At 41.0% G+C, this 22,747-nt stretch overlaps 1 protein-coding gene across 1 annotated transcript in view; it reads left to right on the top strand.

The window, feature by feature from the left end:
- Positions 1-4,077, top strand: part of ltn1 (listerin E3 ubiquitin protein ligase 1) — a 25,992-nt gene extending 21,915 nt beyond the window's left edge. Inside the window, exons 30-34 of the mRNA XM_029121020.2 lie at positions 640-811; positions 1,176-1,396; positions 1,604-1,798; positions 2,115-2,282; positions 2,426-4,077. Coding sequence (XP_028976853.2) covers positions 640-811; positions 1,176-1,396; positions 1,604-1,798; positions 2,115-2,282; positions 2,426-2,488 — 819 coding nt within the window. The 3' untranslated portion in view covers positions 2,489-4,077. The remainder of the gene's footprint in view (positions 1-639; positions 812-1,175; positions 1,397-1,603; positions 1,799-2,114; positions 2,283-2,425) is intronic.
- The last annotated feature ends 18,670 nt before the right edge of the window (positions 4,078-22,747 follow it).

The raw sequence follows: 22,747 nt of genomic DNA, 5'->3' as shown, positions 1-22,747 counted from the left end.
GTGTTCAGTTTCAAGGATGTTTTCAGCTTTGGCTCAGTTTTAGCCTGGATGACTAGTGTTGTCAGGGACAACAGTGGCTCTCCAGGTACTGAACTAACACTACTATGGCTTTTAACTGCCATTAACTTCGTACTGGACGCAGAGACAGACAAATGGCATCCAACAAGTTCATTTTACCAGTTCATTTGTTTTAAGGCTTGAAAGGAAGACTACACTCAAACTATATGATAGTACTTTGTCCATTGGTCCACTGCAAGTTTTCCAGATAAAGGTCTTTAAGTGGAGCACAAAACGAGCTTTGAAGCATCCAGTCGTGGATAACGCCATGACGTTTGGCAGAGGTGAATAAGGGACACATTTAAATAAACAAGCACATAAAAACACGAGGAAACAAGGACATAGGAAGCATGGATTTGCCAGCTAGTAGTCAGAGAAGAGTTAACCAACTTGGGTGGGGCCACTAGTCGGTTTAGTTGTCCCGCATCACAGAGGAGCCTCACAGTCAGATATCACCCAAAAAACAATGCCTGTTCAAAAACATATGAAGGGGCTTTGTCTCCAAGTGAGCCGTCTGGTGTTCTGTCTCTGAAATCCTTATGGTTCTCATCCTCTGTGTTGCTGATGTTTCTGTGTCTCCAGCTGCGTGTCCAGTACTCCCTCTACTTGAAGAAGAACAAGACGCTGCACAAGCTCCTCCTCCACCTATTCAGACTGATGCCTGAAAACCCCACCTACCCCGGGCAGGGGGCGGAGTCTGCTGCCAAGGAGACCAAGACCTTCTTCACCGAGAGCCTGTCTCTGGACATTGACAGTGGGTATCAACATACAGTGTAGACAGATGTGAAGAATAAGTACACCCCCTGGAAATTGGTCTTTTTCTTTTGCATAACTTGGACATGTAAAGGATATGTAATCTCTACCGCGCTATTGAAAGATAAGGTAATCTAATTCAACAAATGACATTGAAAGATTATACTTTGCCAAAATGTGTAAGTCAGAGATCTACAGAAATGCAATTTCTTAGTGGGGAAAAAATGTGTATACCCGTATCTTCAAAAGCTGGTTTCGCCCCCATTGGCTGAAATAACCCCCCACACACACACACACACACACACCCTCAGTTTCACCCCCACATGTGTGCTCCTGCTAACATGCTCTCTGCTCCGCGCCTCCAGAGCGCTGTGGTATTGAGCATGAGCTCCACCACCTGGCCTGCTCTGTGTACTACAGTACCGTGCAGGACCTGCCCGCCATGGTGAGGCTCTGGTGGACCAGCCAGGAGAAGAGGGTCAGCCACGCGGTGGACAAGTTCACCGGACGCTACGTCTCCTCTGTGCTTTCCGCCCAGGAGATCTGCTCTGTTCACGCCAGCACTCAGACCTTCGACAGCATGACCGTAAGAACCACCGCGTACATCTACAACATAGCGGCCCTGGTCTGGCCAGATTAAAACCAACTGTGGACCCAGCATCTCCTGCTAGGCTCATTTCAAATGTACAGTCTGTTGTCCCCAGGCGGAAAGAGCATTTGGCAGAGCAGTCGGTGTCCAGGCGATCAAATATTCATACAGCTTTTCACCCCCCCCCCCCCCCACCCCCCCCAGGTGAAGGCACGGTCGGCAGCGCGGGAGGTGATAGCCACGTACTCAGTGGATGACATCTTCATAGAGCTGGTCATCCAGTTACCTCAGAACTACCCTCTGGGCTCCATCGTGGTGGAGAGCGGCCGGAGGGTGGGAGTGGCCGTCCAGCAGTGGAGGAACTGGATGCTGCAACTGAGTACATACCTCACACATCAGGTAACTAATCCTAACATTAACCGCAGTAACCTAACCTTTATTCTGTACCTGAACTTAACCTTCCCTTCATGCTTGAACCTAATTGGAAGTTTCACCCTAAATCCCCATCTAGTTTTTCCCCACATGGTACATTTCTCATGGTTTACTTACCTTCTGTGGACTTGTGCTGACTTTTAGCCCATGGAAAGTTAAACATGCCCACTGACATACATACACACACACACACACACTGACACACTCTCACAAGGTGACACACACTAGGTTGCCTCAAATGTGTGTGTGTGTGTGTGTGTGTGTGTGTGTGCGCACGTGACAGAACGGCAGTATCATGGAGGGCTTGGCTCTGTGGAAGACCAACGTTGACAAGCGGTTTGAAGGGGTGGAGGACTGCACCATCTGTTTCTCTGTCATCCACGGATCCAACTACTCTCTGCCCAAGAAGGCCTGCCGCACCTGCAAGAAGAAGTTCCACTCTGCCTGTCTGGTGAGGAATACAGACCCTGACACAAACACACCCACGAACACACACCGACACACGCGCGTCGCTGTGATACTCTGTGAATCTCCACATGTAACTCTTATTGCTTCTGTTCTTCTCATTTCCCTCCCCTCTCATCTCCTCCCCAGTATAAATGGTTCACCTCCAGTAACAAGTCCACCTGCCCTCTGTGTAGAGAGACTTTCTTCTAACCGCCGTTTCCATGGACGCACAGACGCTCCTCTGATACCATGGACACGCAGAGGCTGTTGTATATTTGTACATATCGGTGACCTTCGGTCGGCTTGTTGAGCCCATCAGAACTGAAGTTCAAGATGAGGGTCAAGTGAGAGTGGTCTGAAGTCACGCCACAGTGACACAGCGTCCCGAATAGCCAGGATTGGTCGGCCCGGGTGGGTACATCAGCGGAGTAGAACACGTTATGTGGAAAGTCCGGTTTGATTGACGGAAAGCCTTAATTGGAAGGACAATTGAAGTGGGACAATTGAAGTGGGACAATTGAAGTGGGACAATTGAAGTGGGCTACCAATTTGGGATTTAGGAACTCAACATATCTGCACATTGTTTTGTTAGCATAATTTAATGGAAAATGTAAAGGATTTTATCTTATACTTTCTATCGAGTTTCAGACATTTAAAGAGTGGCCTTTTTAAAAAATCTTTTGGTCCATAATAATTTCCAATCCCAACTATTTATATAAATGAATTGAAACATCTGGCAACTTGACTGATTGGCTCACTGCTCTTAGCTTTGCCGACCCCAGGGGTATTCAGTCTGATTAACACAGCGTTGATTATTTTAGATAAACAGTGGTTTTAAAAAAGCTGTTCCAACAATCTCTTCAGGGACCACACGCTCATCCACAGATGTTTTATTCAAACACCCGACCACACGCTTGAGGGATGAGTTAAACGAAATGGACTCAACTCATCCATCAAGCCCTTGTTCACTTGAATCAAGTCTGTTTGTGATGTAATCAAACAAATATGTATTGATGGATGGAGTAGTTGAACTGTAGAACATCTGGAGGTCCCTGAGCAGATGCTTGGATAAAGCTGGGCTGGGGCTTCAAGCCGGTCATAGATTTGTTGGTTAGACAAGCCTGACAGAGTGACAAGGAGTTGGCATATTGGCTCAAACAGCGTGGATGCTCCCTAGCCAGCTGATGTGGTTTTCCATGTTTGAGACAGTGTACGGTTTGAAATACAATGGGATTAGGATGCTTTGAGACAGGGGGTTCAAACTCAAATCCTGGAGGTCTGTTCTCCCCTCAGTGGGTGGTCTCTGTTCAGACACAAGCTCCCTCGCCTGACTGTGTCGGTCCTTGACGTGGTCAGACAGACGGGGGGAACGTATCCTCGGTGGGAGCCGCGTGTTGGCCGACAGCAGACGTCTCGTGTCCATGTCCTGAAAATGCCAATCCGCTTTCACTGACAAAACCTAGGAATTGGTTCACCTTTTGCCAGGCTTGACGGACACGCTGGCCAATTAGAGTGCTCTGCACGTGACCACTGACCAAAAAAATTCATCCTTACTAATTTGGTTCCCATCCTCAATTGCTCAGCCTTGCCTTAATTGGAGACGAGCTGACAAAGCAGACACAAGGGCCTCCAGGAGTTGCGTTTGACAGCTTTGGAGGGAAGTGTCGAGCGTCTGCCAACGCCAGCACTTCTACCTGCCTCCTCTCTGCCGCTGTCCCGTGTAATAGGAAAGAGTTTAGGATGCTGTTGAAATTATTCTGTATAATAAATCAAGTCTTATGAGGATGGATATAACCATAGCTGTGGTCTCCCTGTTTCAGCCTTCCTCCTGCACTTTTCCAACTTCACACAAATAATCTATTTTGACCACTTTCCTAAGTAGGAACAAAACGGCGCCAACAGTGGTAACTGCTACTGCTTTCCCAAAAACAGAATTTTTCATTGTTGTCTCTTCACACAAGCATCCAGGGTTGATCTTTGATTAAAAAAAATCTGTTAAGTATTCTAACTCGGAGTGATCTACGATAATGTCTAGGGATGCACGGATCCGATACTGGCCAAAAATGGGGATTGTATTGGCGACCGCGTGTCAACATAATGAGACGATACCATGAAAGGAGGCATATCAATTGTCCCATTGAAGAAGGTTTGCGTGGAGTGGGTGGCTTGATGTGTAACAAAGGGTTCCAAGCGAGGCAGAAGATTGTTGAAAAGATTTGCAGACATCCTAAAATATTTTAAATACACTTCTTCGTCCATTTTATGCATCCGCTGAACAAGCACACTATTCTCCCTCATCTGTTCAAGGCATTCAAAGGCCTCGTTGACCACGTCCATTTTGTGTCTTCTCTCTTTCCTTATAAATAACTGTATACAAATCAGTTCGTCCTTCTCCTCATCTTCCATTAATTTTACACGTTTTGTCAAATGCGCCATCCCAGAAAATGATTGTTGTTTGCGTCTTCCCAGATCTAGCTAGACAGCTGTTATATTGTTTACCAACTATACAGATACTACTTCTGTGAAGTTTCCCTGCTTTACAAGTGAAAAAAAAAACTATATTTTGCGCCATAGCGCCGCCTAGTGCAAAGAAATGTAATGGCTGTCTACACAACGGCCACGAAACTGTAAATGCATAGCACATCGCCGTACACTAGTGATGGGAAGTTCGACTCTTGCTACTGACTTGGATCTTATCGAGTCGTTTAGCGTAATGCCTACAGCCCCCCCCCCCCCCCATGAATACTCATCATAATGTCGTTAACGTGTCTTTTCTACTTAAGCAAACGCTTGTTTTACTTTATGATTACAACTATGTTTATCATTAAAATTTAAAATCAAATACTACATTAATTACTGCTTCAAATTAACGGTTCAATTATCAGTTATAAACATGTCTTTGTGATGTTTCTGCCTTGATCTATTTTCCTCTGCGAATGTACATAGCCGTTGATCGGAGAACTGAGCTGGAGGACCGGGTATGAAGCAAGTGATCATGTTGTACAAATCCTCTGTCAAACGATCGAATGAACGATACAATTGAATGAGTCACTAGAAAAAATGACTCATGAGTCCCGAGTCACTACAAAGATTCGTTCAAAACGATTGAATCGTTCGCGAACTGCATATCACTACCGTACACCCGCACATGACACATAACAGCGCAGACCCGCAGAACCATAAACCAAGCTATAGTAATATGAGTGTGCGGAAAGCACTTCATAAGTTGTTGATGATGGGCAGACTGGAAACACAAGGGCTACTGTATGCCTAGTGAACCCAACAACCGCAATTATGTCTGCAGTTAGAAGTACTTGCAACTAATAAAAAGTAGTATCTGCAAAGCAATTGTTTCAAGGGGTGACAGAAGCTTAGGCTTGCTAGCTAACGCTAGTTAAATTGGCTAGCTGACTAGCTAAGTTGGCTAACGTTGGCTGATGCTAGCTTACGCCAGCGAGTTAACACCAGGCTAATAACTTTTAACTGTTTGATTTCTAATCTTGAAATCCAAAATAGCAACCTGTTTGTTGTTGTAGTGCCTTTCAGTTAAATCTTCTATCGATTAGCTATCGCCTAAAGCGCCTAACGTGCCACTGATCATGTTGTGATTGGACGACAAGCTAAACGTGCCAAATCACATGGAATTTTATGATTTTAACCAAATACTGATAAGCAAATGCCTGTATGAACTTCAAGGAAAATGTTTCCTTATGTTATCCGCACGTTATCACTTTAGTGACGTATCTGCCCCATACATATCCACTTTCCCATTCTACATTCTTACAAATTCCTTACTCTACTAAAGTGTGTTTTAATATTTCAAAAAATAAAATCCATCACCTTAAATATTGAAAAAGGTGCATCCGACGCTGCCAAGTTACGACACTGTCCGGGAGCTCACTGATGCCTTGATCCAGGTCTGGGAGATCCCCCAGGACACCATCCGCGGTCTTATCAGGGGCATTCCCAGACGTTGTCGGGAGTGTATACAGGCACGTCTGGACCGTACACAATACTGAGTCATATTATGAGTAGCCATGATGAAATTCACACAAGTTGGAACAGCCTGTGATTTCAATTGTTTCCTTTGATTTTCAGTGTGAGTTTGAATCCAGCCCTCCATCGGTTGATTATTTTGGTCTCCATTGACCGTTGTTAACTAATTATACAATGTACAGTAAAGATTTTGATCTTAAATATATTTGTACATAGAGACATACTTGTTTTCTCAAATGAATGCAAACTGAGTGAACTTTCTACAATTGTCTCTCACACATGTAATGGGCTCTATAGTAAACTGCATCAGGTGAATCAGTGCACCGGAAAATCAGCTCTTGTCAGCAATGAACAAAAGCAGATAGATGAAGGAAAAATAAGAACAGAGCGACTTTAATATGTGCCCAAACTGGTTTATTTAGAGAACCGTGACAACACATATTCACAATCCATAATGTAACCCCTTAAATGTGTGTTCCCCAGGTGAAAGCTAAGTTGGCAGCATGGTAGGGGTTAGCGATGTACTCCGTAGAATAGAATTTCGAATTTTTTTTACTTGCCTCAGACACACCGCTTGCATAAAGCTGGAGCTGTCATACTGGAAGCCTGGCCTGTGGAGTTGTGAATGTTAAAATGTCTAGTCTGCAGAAAAAGCAAAGGAAAATGTATATCGTTACTGCAAGCTGGGAAGAGTTAGGAGTGAAGGGGTGTGTGCAAGAGACCCTGTAGTCATTTTAGATGTCGTGAGAACTAAACTTGCTGTTGCGAAAGTTTAAGATGACAAAACTCAGAATGCATGGTGCATTATGGATTAATAACCTGTCATACTACATCACTTATTTTTTCAGCACTTCCAGAAACTGCTGTGGTTGCTGAATTTTCCCCCAAGATTCTCTCTTAAAGAGTGGCGCTCTTTCCCTGGTCCTGGCTGCGTCTGTAGGCCAGAATGCCACTTTCCAGTTATAGCCATTATGGCTCCTACTGTAAGCCAACCCAGTGTGCCAGTTTCCAGGCATTGGCTGTATTAAGTGTGTGACTGGTGGCTCCAGCAGTTCCGTTGTCAGCCATCTTGTGGCTCCCCTCCCCTCTGAGGAAATAATCAGTCTGATGGGGGTATTTGGTCGTTTATGTCGCCCCTAAAATCCTTAAGTGCCATCGTGTGTCTGTTTGTTTTCCTAATTCATTATAAAGGCTTAAATATGATCAATGTATTTACCAAGCAATCCCTTTTCTAAATGTGCGAGTGTGTGTCAGGGGGGTTTGCGCATGTGTGTATTAGTAATTTATTTTGAAAGCTTAAATATGATCAATGTATTTACTGAGCAATCCCTCATCGTCTGGGCTCTGCATCTGTGTGTGTGTGTGTGTGTGCATGCATGTGTGCGTGGCATGTGTGTGTGTGTGTGTGTGTTTGTTTACCAAGCAATCCCTCATCGTCTGTCTTTGGCCTTTTTAATGCTTATTGATCCATTTACCATGCATACATATTTATACTGAGACCCTTCAACACACACACACACACACACACACACACACACACACACAAAGCAATCAGAAGCTAATGCTTGTTATGTGCTCGACTACACAGTGATGGAGACAGTATAAATTACTATAATACTGAGTACTCATCTACAGTCAATTAAGAGTGAGGGCTAAGTGTATTTCTACCGTGTCGTAGTAGCAGCAGACTCCAGACACTAGGTGGCAGCTTAGTCACACAGGAACGCTGTCGTGTACATTACACCAATGGAGTTGAACTCATTTGACGGAGTGCAGAGTGTCTGTTGGTTTTCAGTTTTTAATTAGTGTCCAATTGAGACTCATACAACGAGGTGAGGGAAGTTCTTAACCAATCAGTGACCTTAATTCATCAATTACGTAAATACATGGGAGGAGAAAATCATGCTGAACTTTGGCGGAACGTGGAATTTGTTTGACATAATGCATTATTCTCTGTCTGTCTGTGGGTTGTTCGGAAACAAAGATCCTTTCCTCCTCCTTCATCGCTCTTCTCTCCTCGGTTTTTGGATAGCTTCATAAGTATCCTAGGAGAGGAGACAATGAGAGTGAAGAATCTTGAAAATTCCTAAAATGATTCAATCCACTCATATGCCTTCAAGCAGGGATGGATCCTAAAATGTGTGTGTAGAATTAGATAGTTGTGCATTGTCTTTTATTGACTACCATATATGTTATTATAACCTCTGCATGGCTTTTGCTATAAACCAAACAAAAGCTTGTTAAAAGGGGGTGTTGCATATTTCAGAACTCTTTTGCAGTAGGATAAACTTCAGTATCCTTGCTCAAAAAAAGTAATCTATCCTGCAAATTAACATCTGCTCAACCCTTGAATCCATGCCAGTTACCATGGAGAAAGGAGGACAGAGGAGAATGTGAGGAATGACAAATGCCTATGTCTATTCTTACCCATTTGAAGGAGGCTCGCCTAACCTAGCATAGTTAGGATTGAGTCCATATTGAACTTTAAAAAAAAGTTAGCCTAATTAGCATCCAGCTGTACTAAACTTGTACACAAAACAAAACAATAATTGCAACACAGAGTGGTGGATTTCATACATTTTCAAATATACAGGTGCTGGTCATAAAAATAGAATATCATCAAAAAGTTGATTTATTTCAGTAATTCCATTCAAAAAGTGAAACTTGTATATTATGTTAATTCATTACACACAGACCGATATATTTCAAATGTTTATTTCTTTTAATTGTGATGATTATAACTGTCAACTAATGAAAATCCCAAATTCAGTATCTCTGAAAATTTGAATATTACCTAAGACCAATACAAAAAAAGGATTTTTAGAAATGTTGGCCAACTGGAAAGTATGAACATAAAGTATGAGCATGTACAGCACTCAATACTTAGTTGGGGCTCCTTTTGCCTGAATTACTGCAGCAATGCGGCGTGGCATGGAGTCGATCAGTCTGTGGCACTGCTCAGGTGTTATGAGAGCCCAGGTTGCTCTGATAGTGGCCTTCAGCTCTTCTGCATTGTTGGGTCTGGCGTATCGCATCTTCCTCTTCACAATACCCCTTAGATTTTCTATAGGGTTAAGGTCAGGCAAGTTTGATGGCCAATTAAGAACAGGGATACCATGGTCCTTAAACCAGGTACTGGTAGCTTGGGCACTGTGTGCAGGTGCCAAGTCCTGTTGGAAAATGAAATCTGCATCTCCATAAAGTTGGTCAGCAGCAGGAAGCATGAAGTGCTCTAAAACTTCCTGGTAACACCAACACCAGCAGATGACATGGCACCCCAAACCACCATTGACTGTGGAAACTTTACACTGGACTTCAAGCAATGTGGATTCTGTGCCTCTCCTCTCTTCCTCCAGACTCTGGGACCTTGATTTCCAAAGGAAATGCAAAATGTACTTTCATCAGAGAACATAAGTCCTTTTTGTCTTAAGCCCAGACGAGACGCTTCTGACGCTGTGTCTTGTTCAAGAGTGGCTTGACACAAGGAATGCGACAGCTGAAACCCATGTCTTGCATACATCTGTGCGTGGTGGTTCTTGAAGCACTGACTCCAGCTGCAGTCCACTCTTTGTGAATCTTCCCCACATTTTTGAATAGGTTTGGTTTCACAATCCTCTCCAGGGTGCGGTTATCCCTATTGATTATATACTTTTTTCTACCACATATTTTCCTCCCCTTCGCCACTCTTTTAATGTGCTTGGATACAGAGCTCTGTGAACAGCCAGCCTCTTTAGCTATGACCTTTTGTGTCTTGCCCTCCTTGTGCAAGGTGTCAATGGTCGTCTTTTGGACAGCTGTCAAGTCAGCAGTCTTCCCCATGATTGTGTTGCCTACTGAACTAGACTGAGAGACCATTTATAGGCCTTTGCAGGTGTTTTGGGTTAATTAGCTGATTAGAGTGTGGCACCAGGTGTCTTCAATATTGAACCTTTTCACAATATTCAAATTTTCTGAGATACTGAATTTGGGGTTTTCATTAGTTGTCAGTTATAATCATCAAAATTAAGAGAAATAAACACTTGAATTGTACTAACCAACTGTGGGACCTCCTAGAGACAGTTGTGTTTTAAATAAATTATTGTGAAACTTCATTCAACCAATTATGTGACTTCTAAAGACAATTGATTGCCCCACAGCTAATTCAGGCATATAATAGCAAAGGAAGTGAATACTTACGCAATTGACTATTTTCAGATGTACAATTTATATACATTTTATTTTTTCCCTCCGACATTAGGGACTTTGGTGTTGATCAGTGGCAGAAACTCATAATGTAAATAATTTTAAATCTCATGTTGTAACACAATAACATGTGGAGAAGTCCAATATTTTGATAGCCACTGAATGAATTTTAACCCTTAAACTTTGAAATGGTTGTAGTTGGAGTGTAGTTTTATTTATATTCCAGTTGACATTTCTTTTTTTATACACAAGCTTCTTTTTATTTTGAGAAAGGGCTCAGAGATCAGGAGATTTACTGATGATCCTTAAGAGAACACTCTTTACAGTCATGTTCCTGTTTTCTAGACCACTTCTGTTTAGGAGAACACAAGTTTATTATCTTAATTCATACACCATGATTTCATATTCAGCTTCACCTGCCCAGTGACAACTTTAATTATAGTTTCTGATAAAATACAAAACTGACTAATGTTTCTTAATAAGTTTACCTCCACCATAGCGTCTATGAACTGTATTGTTTATTAGCCAGTAAAAGGCTTACTAGTATCTACTAACATCCTAGGAATAATCATAAAAATTGAGCAATTGCTAGCAAGACTGAGGATGAACTTTTCTATGCCAGAAACAGTCGCAATATAACCGTGTACAGTTTCAGTTAAGGCTTACAATAACATAACTACTGTATGTTAAGCCAGCAAATGTGTTTGTCTGTCCTGACCCAAAATGCATGCATGGTTTCTGTACTTCGGAAATCCACCAGAAACAGTCACAATATAACCGTAAACTGTTTTATTTCAGGCTTTCTATAATATTGATACTAACAGTTTTAGCCAGCAAAGTGTTCATCTATACAGAAACATTCATATTTTGCTTTACCTGCAAGGAGATATGACCTAAAGTTCACAAGTCCGCTTCTCTAATCACTACGCTATGTAACAAGGGGTTGTCGGTCGATTGGTAGGTCGGTTGTTCACTTTTCTTAGCCAGCTCCACTTACGCAGCCCGGCAAAAAGTATTACAAACAAATGAAAATAAATTGTTTTATTCTTCAAAGTAGCCATCCTTTGCCTTAATGATAGATTTTCAAACTCTTGGCATTCTCTAAACCATGTTCAAAGGAGGTAGTGACATGGAATGCTTTTCCAACGGTCTTTATAGAATTCTCACATATTTGGAGCACTTGTTAGCTGCTTTTCCTTCACTCTGTGGTCCCCAAACCATCCCAGTTGGGCTGAGGCAGAGATGGGGACAAGTCACACATGGTCAAGTCCAAGCAAGTCTCAAGTCTTAACCATCAAGTCTCGAGTCAAGTCTCAAGTCACAGTTCAGATAAATCAAGCAAGTCAAGTCAAGTCAAGGGTTCACCCTAAGCAAGTCAAGTCGAGTCCTTATAAGTTTCAAGTCAAGTCAAGTCACAGTACAAAAGAGATGAACACACACACACACTGTCCTCTGTTTCTGACCTGCGCTCGGTGCGAAGCTCGATTTCAAAATCAAATATTTTTCTCCTCCGCGGTACAATTTTTTGGGGGGACGAAGCGGAGGGATCTTGAATCAGCCTGAAGGGGTTGTATTCGCTATAACAACCGCCTCGCTATACCTTATCCCGTTTATTACATGGCTACCTATCAAATAAATCTATGATTTGACACAAAATAATGATTTCAAAAGGAATTTATTGATTTAAAAACGATTGTATTGCTTCCTCTAACGAAAATAGTCCGTTCCGTCTCTGGTTAGAATCCTGCTGCGTCCATAGCAACGCGCTGTTTTTCATGGCAACGGTCTGTTATCAAGAAATAACATGCATTCTGCACTGGAATTCAGCCAATCCATGTAATAAGGGCTAATAATAACAACCTTATAAACTAATTATTGTTACTGAAAAACTGCCTAATATGTAATTAAGCTGTAATTATTCTTGTCTGTATGAGTAAAAAAAAAAAAAACCTCTTCGAAATGTTTAGGTGCTAGTAATCACAGCGGCTCCTCCATGCTAGCCTTTCATGCAGTAAAGTAAACTTATGGTGTAAGCACAATGCTTTTTAGTTTCCACACGCAGTCCAAACACTTGAAAATGCCCACATTTAATACAGACATTATAGCCTACGTGTAATAATATACATGCCCGCTCATTTTAAGATGCCATTCAACATTAAAATTCAGGCTATGCCACTGTTATAGTCAAATTCCCTTACATCTATTTACCAGACGTATTCAGTAATGATAATGGTCACATTTCTAACAAGAAAAAAAAACAAACATAATATGCAACCAAGGCCAAATTATGACAAACAAAAGATTAATTCATTACATTAGTAACTTAATCGTTATAGATCTTAGTGAAACTGAATATAAAGAGATTACTTTCTTACCTTTCCTTTTGATTCTTAAAATAACGAATGAAATTTGACGTTGTTGCATATTTTGCATCTGGCAAATCTTTTTTGTATTCACACCGTCCAGTTCAAAGTCCTTGTATCCAAACGATACTATTTGTGGAGCTCGACTAACGTTACTGTCTGCCATGTTTGGCACGGTTTGAATTGTGCAGCGTTAAAGGCACACATGCTGATTAGTGGTGCTGATGTCACAACATATAAAATAATTTTATTGCTGTTTGTTTATTATAAGTTCAAGTCATTGTCGAGTCTTCCACTTCAAGTCAAGTGAAGTCTCAAGTAACTTGTTCTCAAGTCAAAGTCAAGTCAAGTCATTTTCATACTTTAATCAAGCAAGTCACAAGTCCTGAAAATTGTCACAAGTCATGTGACTCGAGTCCCCCACCTCTGGGCTGAGGTCAGATCATTTGGAGGACTTGTCAAATGTGATCAGATAATTTGGAGGCCAAATTAAAGGTTTTGATTTTAAGCCATAGAAAATGTATTTTGGTCAATGTCCATGACCAATGTTTTCTGGCTCAAACAGATTTCTTCTTAATGGTGTCCTTATTGGTTTCTTTAAAGCAATTTGACCATAAAGGTCTGATTCACCCAGTCTCCTCTTAACAGTTGATGTTGAGAAGTGCCTGTAACTTTAACTCTGTGAAGCATTTATTTGGGCTGCAATCTAAGATGCAGTTAATTGCCAATTTCTGGGGCCGGTAACTCTAATGAACTTAACCTTGCAGTAGGGGGTCCTCTTGAGAACCCATTTAATCATAGTGATGATTTTTGCGACGGCACTTGAAGAAACTTGCTACATGATTCCACATGTCATTTAATATTTTAGATGGGGAACGTTTTTAACCTGTTAGTTGAAGGACAAAAAAAGTCAATTTCCGCCTAAAATGACGTACCCAAATCTAAATGCTTGTAGCTCATGACCTGAATATAGTAGAATTATTTTTTGGTACCATTTGAAAGGAGACACTCTGTAGATTGGATTATCTTTACAGATTGGCCACTTTGTGCCCAATTGGACACTTTGGACACATTAAGAATTTTCAAGTTCATACATACACAGAACATACAACAGTGCAAAAGTGATTAAATTAGGGTTACACACTCCCAGGAATGTTATACATGATGGAAAATTAGCTTCCCTTCATAAAGATACTAACAGGAGGCGCGATAAGTAGGCGGATCCAATTATCTAACGTGTGGTGTTTGCATCCTATTTGGTGATCTACCATCATAATTGGTGATTGCATCACATGTGGTGATCTAGCATATGTGGTTTTTGCATCATATGTGGTCTAACATCATATGTGGTGTTTGCATATTATGTGGTGATCTAACATCATAAATGGTGTTTGCATCATATGTGGTGATCTAACATATGTGGTTATTGCATCATATGTGATCTAACATCATATGTGGTGTTTGCATCATATGTTAGATCACCACATATGATGTTAGATCATATCTGGTATCTATGCTTCCTTACACACATAGATAGTAAGCAAACAGTTGGCAGGAGTAGAAAGGAAAAGAGTAGAAGGGAATAGGAGAAAGAATGGGGAGACTTATCGACTTCTGGGAAATCTCTGAAATGGCCAGTCAGATGATGGCGTCACAGTGCCAGAGGGACCTCCTGAATCACTGTTGGTTATTCAGGGAGAAATATGGGGATGAATAGGCCATAAGAAACCGCCACAAAATGTCATAGCCAAATCACAGACAATTGGTTACATATAAGGACATTATGAACTGAAATCTACTATAATGACGTGATCCAATTGGCTGTAAATGCTCAGAAACTATATGACATAGCCTAACATAGCCTAATATGCTAATGGTAATACACTGTATGTCTTGGGTAATCTATCTTATTGTACTCACCAAGTTGCTTGACTCACAGTCCATGATTTCTTCCAAAAATCTAGTCCCAATTGGTCTCCTATGTTGCTTCTCCACGTAGGAGTAACCATTTAAACTTTAAATGCCGAGTATAGTTTCATGAGCAGCTATGCGTCTTGCGCCATAGTCAAATTTGGTTGAAGATTTGTGGGGGTGGTGCGCACTGTTGGTGTGTCCTGTGTGTGCATCTGACGGTGATCGTTAAACAATTGCCGTAAAGTGTGGCTCGTGTGCTCTCAACCTAGTGAGTTTCAAATCCATTGGTCATTTGAGGGAGCTACATGCTCCCAAAGACATGCGCTTGCGCGTAACCAGTGCCAGACTGCATGTCTTTGCTGACGTGGTGCGAAGCATATAGGCTACGCACAAGGATAAACTATGTCTGGTTAAATGCTAGAGACTCTGTTCTTTTCAGGAATACCAATTATTGCTGTGTTAAAACCTATTAAGGTTTGAATATCATGAATAGTTTTGCTCCGAGTTGGATTTTATTGTACAACGCTGTGGAAAACATGAATTGTTTTGGATTATAAAAACAGAATTTATCAAACAAAACGATGCTTGGCTATATCTCTGGGACCATCAAGATAAGAAATCAGAAGAAGACGGCTCATTGTAAGTACACAATTTACCATCAGATACCAAACTAGCAACCCTGGTGCCATTTTTGTGGATGTTGACTATACTCAAACATTTGCATAGGGGTTAGTCGCCGTAATAGCTACTTTAAATTGTGTACTGCAGTTAGATTAACAAGATTGTAGGCTTTCTACACATATATAATATGCCTATAACAAAAAAACAAAAAATGTACAACACTTTGCACACTTTGTGGCATAAACGTTTGGTGTCCCGGCGCCGGGACGGTTGCAGCTTAGTGGAGGCAAAGGAATACCCTTAAGACATGTCCAAGATTTTGACCGGTACTCTATGTTGTAAGTAATTTCCAATTTTCATTTTCAATAAATTGCCCACCTTTCTGAAACATACAACTCATGAAAAAATTGAGAGACCACTCCTAATTTTTCTTGAATCAGCATCTCTACAGGTATGGCATCTATTCCATTACAGTGTCTGTTAAATTCCAACACAGCCACACTGCATTTTACTTAATGAGGTACTGATTAGGTGTATACCTGAACCAAATCAAATTTATCGAGAAAATGTATGAAAACCACTGCTGTGGTCATCACTATCCTCTTGCAATAAGACCAGCTGGATGGCAAAAACAGTGCAAGTAGTACCTAAAATTTGAATAAAAAATAACTATTCAGCATGACAAAAGAGTTCAATTCTGAAGAAGGGTTAAATTCTGGCTTTACTGGCAGAGGGATACAGTGAGCGTCAGGTTGCTTCCATCCTGAAAATTTCAAGGACGGTGGTTCATGAGAACAAGGTCAAGCAACAGACATTGGGGGCAACAAAGCTACAAACTAGCAGAGGGCAAAAACCACTGACCAAGATGACGTCAACTCATATCACTTAAAAGCCACAGGATGACATCAAGTGACCTACAAAAAGAATGGCCAACAGCAGCTGGGGTAAAGTGCACAGCGAGGACTGTTTGAAACAGGCTCCTAGGGGCAGGGCTGAAGTTGTGCAAAGCTGCTTCAATGAGAAGCAAAGAAAAGCCAGGCTGAAGTTGGCAAAAGACCATAAGGGTTGGACCGTAGAGGAATGGAGTTAGGTCATCCTCTCTGACAAGTCAAATATTCAGCTTTGCCCAACACCTGGTCGTCTAACGGTTAGACAGAGACCTGGAGAGGCCAACAAGCCACAGTGTCTCGCACCCACTGTGAAATTTGGTGGAGGATCGGTGATGATCTGGGGATGCTTCAGCAAGGCTAGAATCAAGCAGATTTGTCTTTGTGAAGGACACATGAATCAAGCCAAGTACAAGGTTATCCTGGAAGAACACTTGCTTCCTTCTGCTCTGAGAATGCCCCATGCCACACAGCCAGGTCAATCAAGGTGTGGATGGAGGACCACCAGATCAAGACCCTGTCATGGCCATCCCAATCACCAGACCTGAACCCCATTGAAAACCTCTGGAATTTGATCAAGAGGAAGATGAATGGTTACAAGCCATCAAACAAAGCCAAGCTACTTGAATTTTTGTGACAGGAGTCACCCAACAGCAATGTGACAGACTGGTGGAGAGCACGCCAAGACGCATGAAAGCTGTAATAAAAAATCAAGGTTATTCCACCAAATACTGATTTGTGAAGTCTTTCTAAGTAAAAACATTAGTATTCTGTTGTTGAAAAATGAATATGAATTTGTTTTCTTTGCATTCTTTGAGGTCTGAAAACAATGCATCTTTTTTTGGTTATTTTGACCTACAAATAGTCTGAATGGCAATATTTTTATTTGGAATTTGGGATTAATGTTGTCAGTAGTTTATAGAATAAAACAAAAATTTACATTTTACTCAAACACATACCTATGAATAATAACAGCAGAGAAACTGATCATTTTGCAGTGGTCTCTTAATTTCTTCCAGAGCTATATGTTCAGGATTGAAAGTACAAATGAGTTAGCACTCTAACCCAGAGTTCCAATGTAGTCTAGTTAGCATTCTAACCCATAGTTTTAATGTAGTCTAGTTAGCATTCTAACCCATAGATCTGAGCTAGCCTAGTCAGCATTCTAATTCACAGTTTTGAGTTAAGCCTAATTAACTTTCTGTCCATATACTGACCCATTTAAGGAGCTCAGCACGTAACATTTACACTTTTTGTACTTCAGCAGACACCCTTGCCTAAAGCCGCGTGTCAGTACTTCTTGAAGACAGACAAATCGTGAGCTTAGAATTATAAGGTTCCATCTGCGTTCAATATGATTCAGAGACATTGAGCATCAAATATTTCATATCCCTGTTAGCAAAGGTTTTACATAGTATATTTATTTTTTATAGCTTAACAAGTCCATGACCCTAATTGTACTTAGGGTCCATCATATCAAAATCCTGGGACAATTAGAAATGTTCTTTTTTGGAATAGTTCAAATGCAGCTGGAACCTTATAATTCTGAGAGCTCTGATCCAGTTCAGAATTATAAGGTTCCATCTCACCATGACAATGTAAAACCTTTAGTTTCAAGGAATAAATATATCCATATTGCAAATTGAATATCTTAACACCAAAACATTATTCTACCACATACACTACATGTGAAAAATGTATACTTTTATAAGATTTAGAACTTACACATCATATTTATATTTGAATCATTAAACATTTATATTCAACATGTCAATTCATATGCAGTTAGGCAATATCATCAAGTTTGAAACACCTTATATATTAAGCATGTCTTTCTTTTTTACTCTACATAACACTATCACTATTATTACTTTTCATTTTAGCAGGCATGTACTTAAACACTGACCTGAGGTCACTCTTCTTGGCTTCTGGGTGTTTTTTTATTATCTTTGCCTTTGGCAAGATGATGGTTGGCTCAAATTTACATTTGAGCCCCTGATGTCCGTGTCAATCATGGCACTTAGTGTACTGTATACTGTATGGACACTGACCACACAATCTGGGCCACTGCAGCAAAAGGTACCAGCCTGTGTTGATACTTTTTGTAATGACTAAAAGTCTTGGATGTCTGTGTCTTTCAACTTAATTACATGGAAAAAAATCCTGTTTCTCCTGCCACTGCAGCTTTTGGTGTTTCTGCCTCTACTATTACGGATAAAAAAACAATACAACAACACAGTTGAGCATCACAATATTATTTATTCTTATAATATGTTTTTGTTAGTATTCTGTTATTGTGATATATAGTTTTTTGTGTAACCACAAATTATAATTTTTTTATAAGGTATGGGTGGGTATATGACAATACCCACCCATTTCTCTGTGTCTCTGCTTTTTACCACTACTTGTGTCTCTTTTACTCTCTCTTTACTAGTCTCGTTGTTATCTCTCCTGCTGTGTCCATGCTTCATGATCATAATCTGAGCCTTCTCTGTTATCTATTTTATAGTCAAAATGTATACAAAAAACTGTTAGCTACTATAACAAGTCTACTAAGTGCTATTTATAGCTGTCCCTGTTCTTGATACATGGCCATAATGACTGCACTGCTGAACACATAAAAGCTCTAAAAAGTATCTAGATTTGTTAGCTAGTTAACTAGTTAGCTAGCTAGTGTGCTGACAATATCATTAGTTAGTTACAATGAAACCAGCTAGCTGTACATCTAGTAGCTAGATGGATAGCTAAGGTGATTAAACTTTTACTTAGCTAGCTATCGTTAACTTGCCACTTTGCAACATGATGTGGAGCTAGTTGTCTGGCTATATTCACCGTAGCTAACTGGACTGTGTACATTTGCTAGAGAGTTGGGACCAGGTAGCTAACGGAGGTTAGCTTGCAAGCTAGTGGGTTAGCTATCTAATTTATCTATCAACTTTACATATTATTAACAATTATTGCTCACTAATATGCTTCAACTTATGGTTCACTATTGTTATCTCTTTTTAACAAATTAAAAGTCATTCAATGCCATTAGGTTTCTAATGGTATTGTTACATTTGCGAACTATCCCAAGTCAACTAGCTAACACACATACTAGCACAGCTAAACATACATTGTTAAAAGATGGGTTTGGTGCTCCCGTAATAATTGAGGCTTATGATTGGATCACAAATAGAACCTTATAACTTCAATGTGGTATGCCTTTTTGAAAATGTTAACTTTTTTATTTTGTGAATTATCGTTTTCAAAAAAATAACACCACACAGAGGTTAATAAACTTTCAATAATCCAGTATGTAATTCTAAGCTCACAAAATATTAAAATGTATTGTGAGTAAAACTCAAACACAATGTTGATAAAATGAGCTCTAGTAAGACAGATCACAATAGATCTTTTAACATAAGAATTTTCCACATCCAATATTTTTCAGACCTGATCGGTTTGGTCAAAAGTAAAATTTGAGAAACAAATATTCAGATTCGGGCTATCTGTGTGAACATGGCCACCTTTGACCCTTGTTCCTCAGGCTACTGCTCTGCTGCTTCAGTTTGTACAGTTTTTCAGGTACAAAAAAACTGTACAACCAGGATATTGTGACCTTGGCGGTAGGGAGCGCGCGCACGCCAGGAAGGGTGGAGGGGTACTTGCATCCAAGTTAACCAGGATTGACCATCTACTCAGATTACCAGGAACCAGGAGTCCACACAACCACTACACCCGTGGACAAACACACACACACCCTGTGATTTGGCCTCTGGAATCTAATTGAATCAATACTGGAATGGTAATATAATCTAAGAGCAGTCTGTCAGCCAGATGCCGTTTCATTGAGAAACATTGGATTGGAACTTATCATCCAGGACCTGGTAATCAGAACCACTATAACAGTCTGTGTGTGTTCAACTACAGGTCTGACAATCGATCGTCAACTGATGCATTCTGCGTCAGTCTCCGTCGTTACTGCTGAGCTTAAATGTGTGCGTGCCCGTCCAGTTGTCCCTTGTGGCTCAGTTGGTGGAACATTGTGCTAGCAAATTCCAGTTTCTGGGTTCAGTTCACACAGGGGACCAGTAGCAGGACAAATCAGTAAGGACTAAGTGCTGTATGTTTCCTCAAAGGGAAACACTCTGGGAAAGAGCTGCTGCTGAATGACAAACATTTAGAATTTTCTAGAATTGGAGGATTGGATGGAGAAGAGGAGACATGAAAGATGAGGAAGGGGAGAGGAGAGAAAAGGATGAAAAGAGGAGAGTAGAAGGAAGGACAGGGGGAAAGTGGAGAATAATAGAATGAGTAACGGAGAGCAGAGGAAGAAAAAATGGGAAGCCTATGGAGAGAGGAGAGAAGGAGAGGAAGGAGAGAAGGAGCGGAAGCAGCAAGTTAAGCTGAGCTAAAGTACTCAGCCTGTTGATAAGCAGGATTCTGTGTGTGTGTGTGTGTGTGTGTGTGACTGCTTCTGTTGAGTTGTAGCAGGATGAGGAATTAGGTTCACATCAGGCAAGCCCTGGCTCTCAGCCATCCTACATTTCCCAGTCCTGCTTCTATTGTGCTGTGAATAAGTGTGTGTGTGTGTGTGTGTGTGTTTGGCCCTACAGCCATGTGGAGAACAGGTTTTATAGTTCGGGTTAAAGGAAAGGAGCATTGATGTAAGGACTTTCCTTCGACCTCCCAGCTGTTTGATTTACTGTGGTTGTTTTAAATGACTGTTCATTCTGAGGAATGGTTTAGCTTTCAGGGGCAACCCCTAAGGGGTGGTTTAGATATGTGGAACTGTGTGTCTCTCTCGCGTGTGTGTGTGTGTGTGTGTGTGTGTGTGTGACAGGGACAGGGCAGACCAATGGTAACTCCTAACTACTAATTACTTTTATAAGCAAGTAATTAACCATAGTAAGTGAAGTTGGCAGTGAAAAAACTTTGTAAATGTACAGTAAGTGGGTAGGTGTGTCCAAACTTTTAACTGGAACTGTGTATCTGTGTATACACTCACCTAAAGGATTATTAGGAACACCATACTAATACTTTTTGACCCCCTTTCGCCTTCAGAACTGCCTTAATTCTATGTGGCATTGATTCAACAAGGTGCTGAAAGCATGTTGGCCCATATTGATAGGATAGCATTTTGCAGTTGATGGAGATTTGTGGGATGCACATCCAGGGCACGAAGCTCCCGTTCCACCACATCCCAAAGATGCTCCATTGGGTTGAGATCTGGTGACTATGGGGGCCATTTCAGTACAGTGAACTCATTGTCATGTTCAAGAAACCAATTTGAAATGATTCGAGCTTTGTGACATGGTGCATTATCCTGCTGGAAGTAGCCATCAGAGGATGGGTACATGGTGGTCATAAAGGGATGGACATGGTCAGAAACAATGCTCAGGTAGGCCGTGGCATTTAAACGATGCCCAGTTGGCACTAAGGGGCCTAAAGTGTGCCAAGAAAACATTCCCCACTCCATTACACCACCACCACCTGCCTGCACAGTGGTAACAAGGCATGATGGATCCATGTTCTCATTCTGTTTACACTAAATTCTGACTCTACCATCTGAATGTCTCAACAGAAATCAAGACTCATAAGACCAGGCAACATTCTTCCAGTCTTCAACTGTCCAATTTTGGTGAGCTCATGCAAATTGTAGCCTGTTTTTCCTATTTGTAGTGGAGATGAGTGGTACCCGGTGGGGTCTTCTGCTGTTGTAGCCCATCCCCCTCAAGGTTGTGCGTGTTGTGGCTTCACAAATGCTTTGCTGCATACCTCGGTTGTAACGAGTGGTTATTTCAGTCAAAGTTGCTCTTCTATCAGCTTGAATCAGTCGGCCCATTCTCCTCTGACCTCTAGCATCAACAAGGCATTTTCGCCCACAGGACTGCCGCATACTGGATGTTTTTCCCTTTTCACACCATTAGAAATTAATAAACACTAGAAATGGTTGTGCGTGAAAATCCCAGTAACTGAGCAGATTGTGAAATAATCAGACCGGCCCGTCTGGCACCCACAACTATGCCACACTCAAAATTGCTTAAATCACCTTTCTTTCCCATTCTGACATTCAGTTTGGAGTTCAGGAGATTGTCTTGACCAGGACCACACCCCTAAATACATTGAAGCAACTGCCATGTGATTGGTTGATTAGATAATTGCCTTAATGAGAAATTGAACAGGTGTTCCTAATAATCCTTTAGGTGAGTGTATATATATTCTGTATGCTGTGAGGAAGTAATTACGCGGCAAGGGAGACACGTTACATTTTTTGTGGCTCTTGTTTAGACTTCTCTAATAGATATCTGATCTTAATTTCAACAAGGAAATTACATTTAAATAGATTTCTGTTAAAAGTAGCTTCAGCAATATGATGTAGACACACAAAGTAAAAAGCAAATTGGGTAAATTTTCTTAAGTACTAAAAGCGCTGATTAAAAGATTATCTGCTGATATTTTTTGCCTCATGGCCACCACACTGAACAGCATGAAACAAACCTTGTTAGGCTGGATGACAGTAA

The sequence above is a fragment of the Esox lucius genome, chromosome 7, assembly GCF_011004845.1.
Source record: "Esox lucius isolate fEsoLuc1 chromosome 7, fEsoLuc1.pri, whole genome shotgun sequence".
In the NCBI taxonomy this organism is placed as follows: domain Eukaryota; kingdom Metazoa; phylum Chordata; class Actinopteri; order Esociformes; family Esocidae; genus Esox; species Esox lucius.
This window is presented reverse-complemented; position numbering and strand designations above follow the sequence as displayed.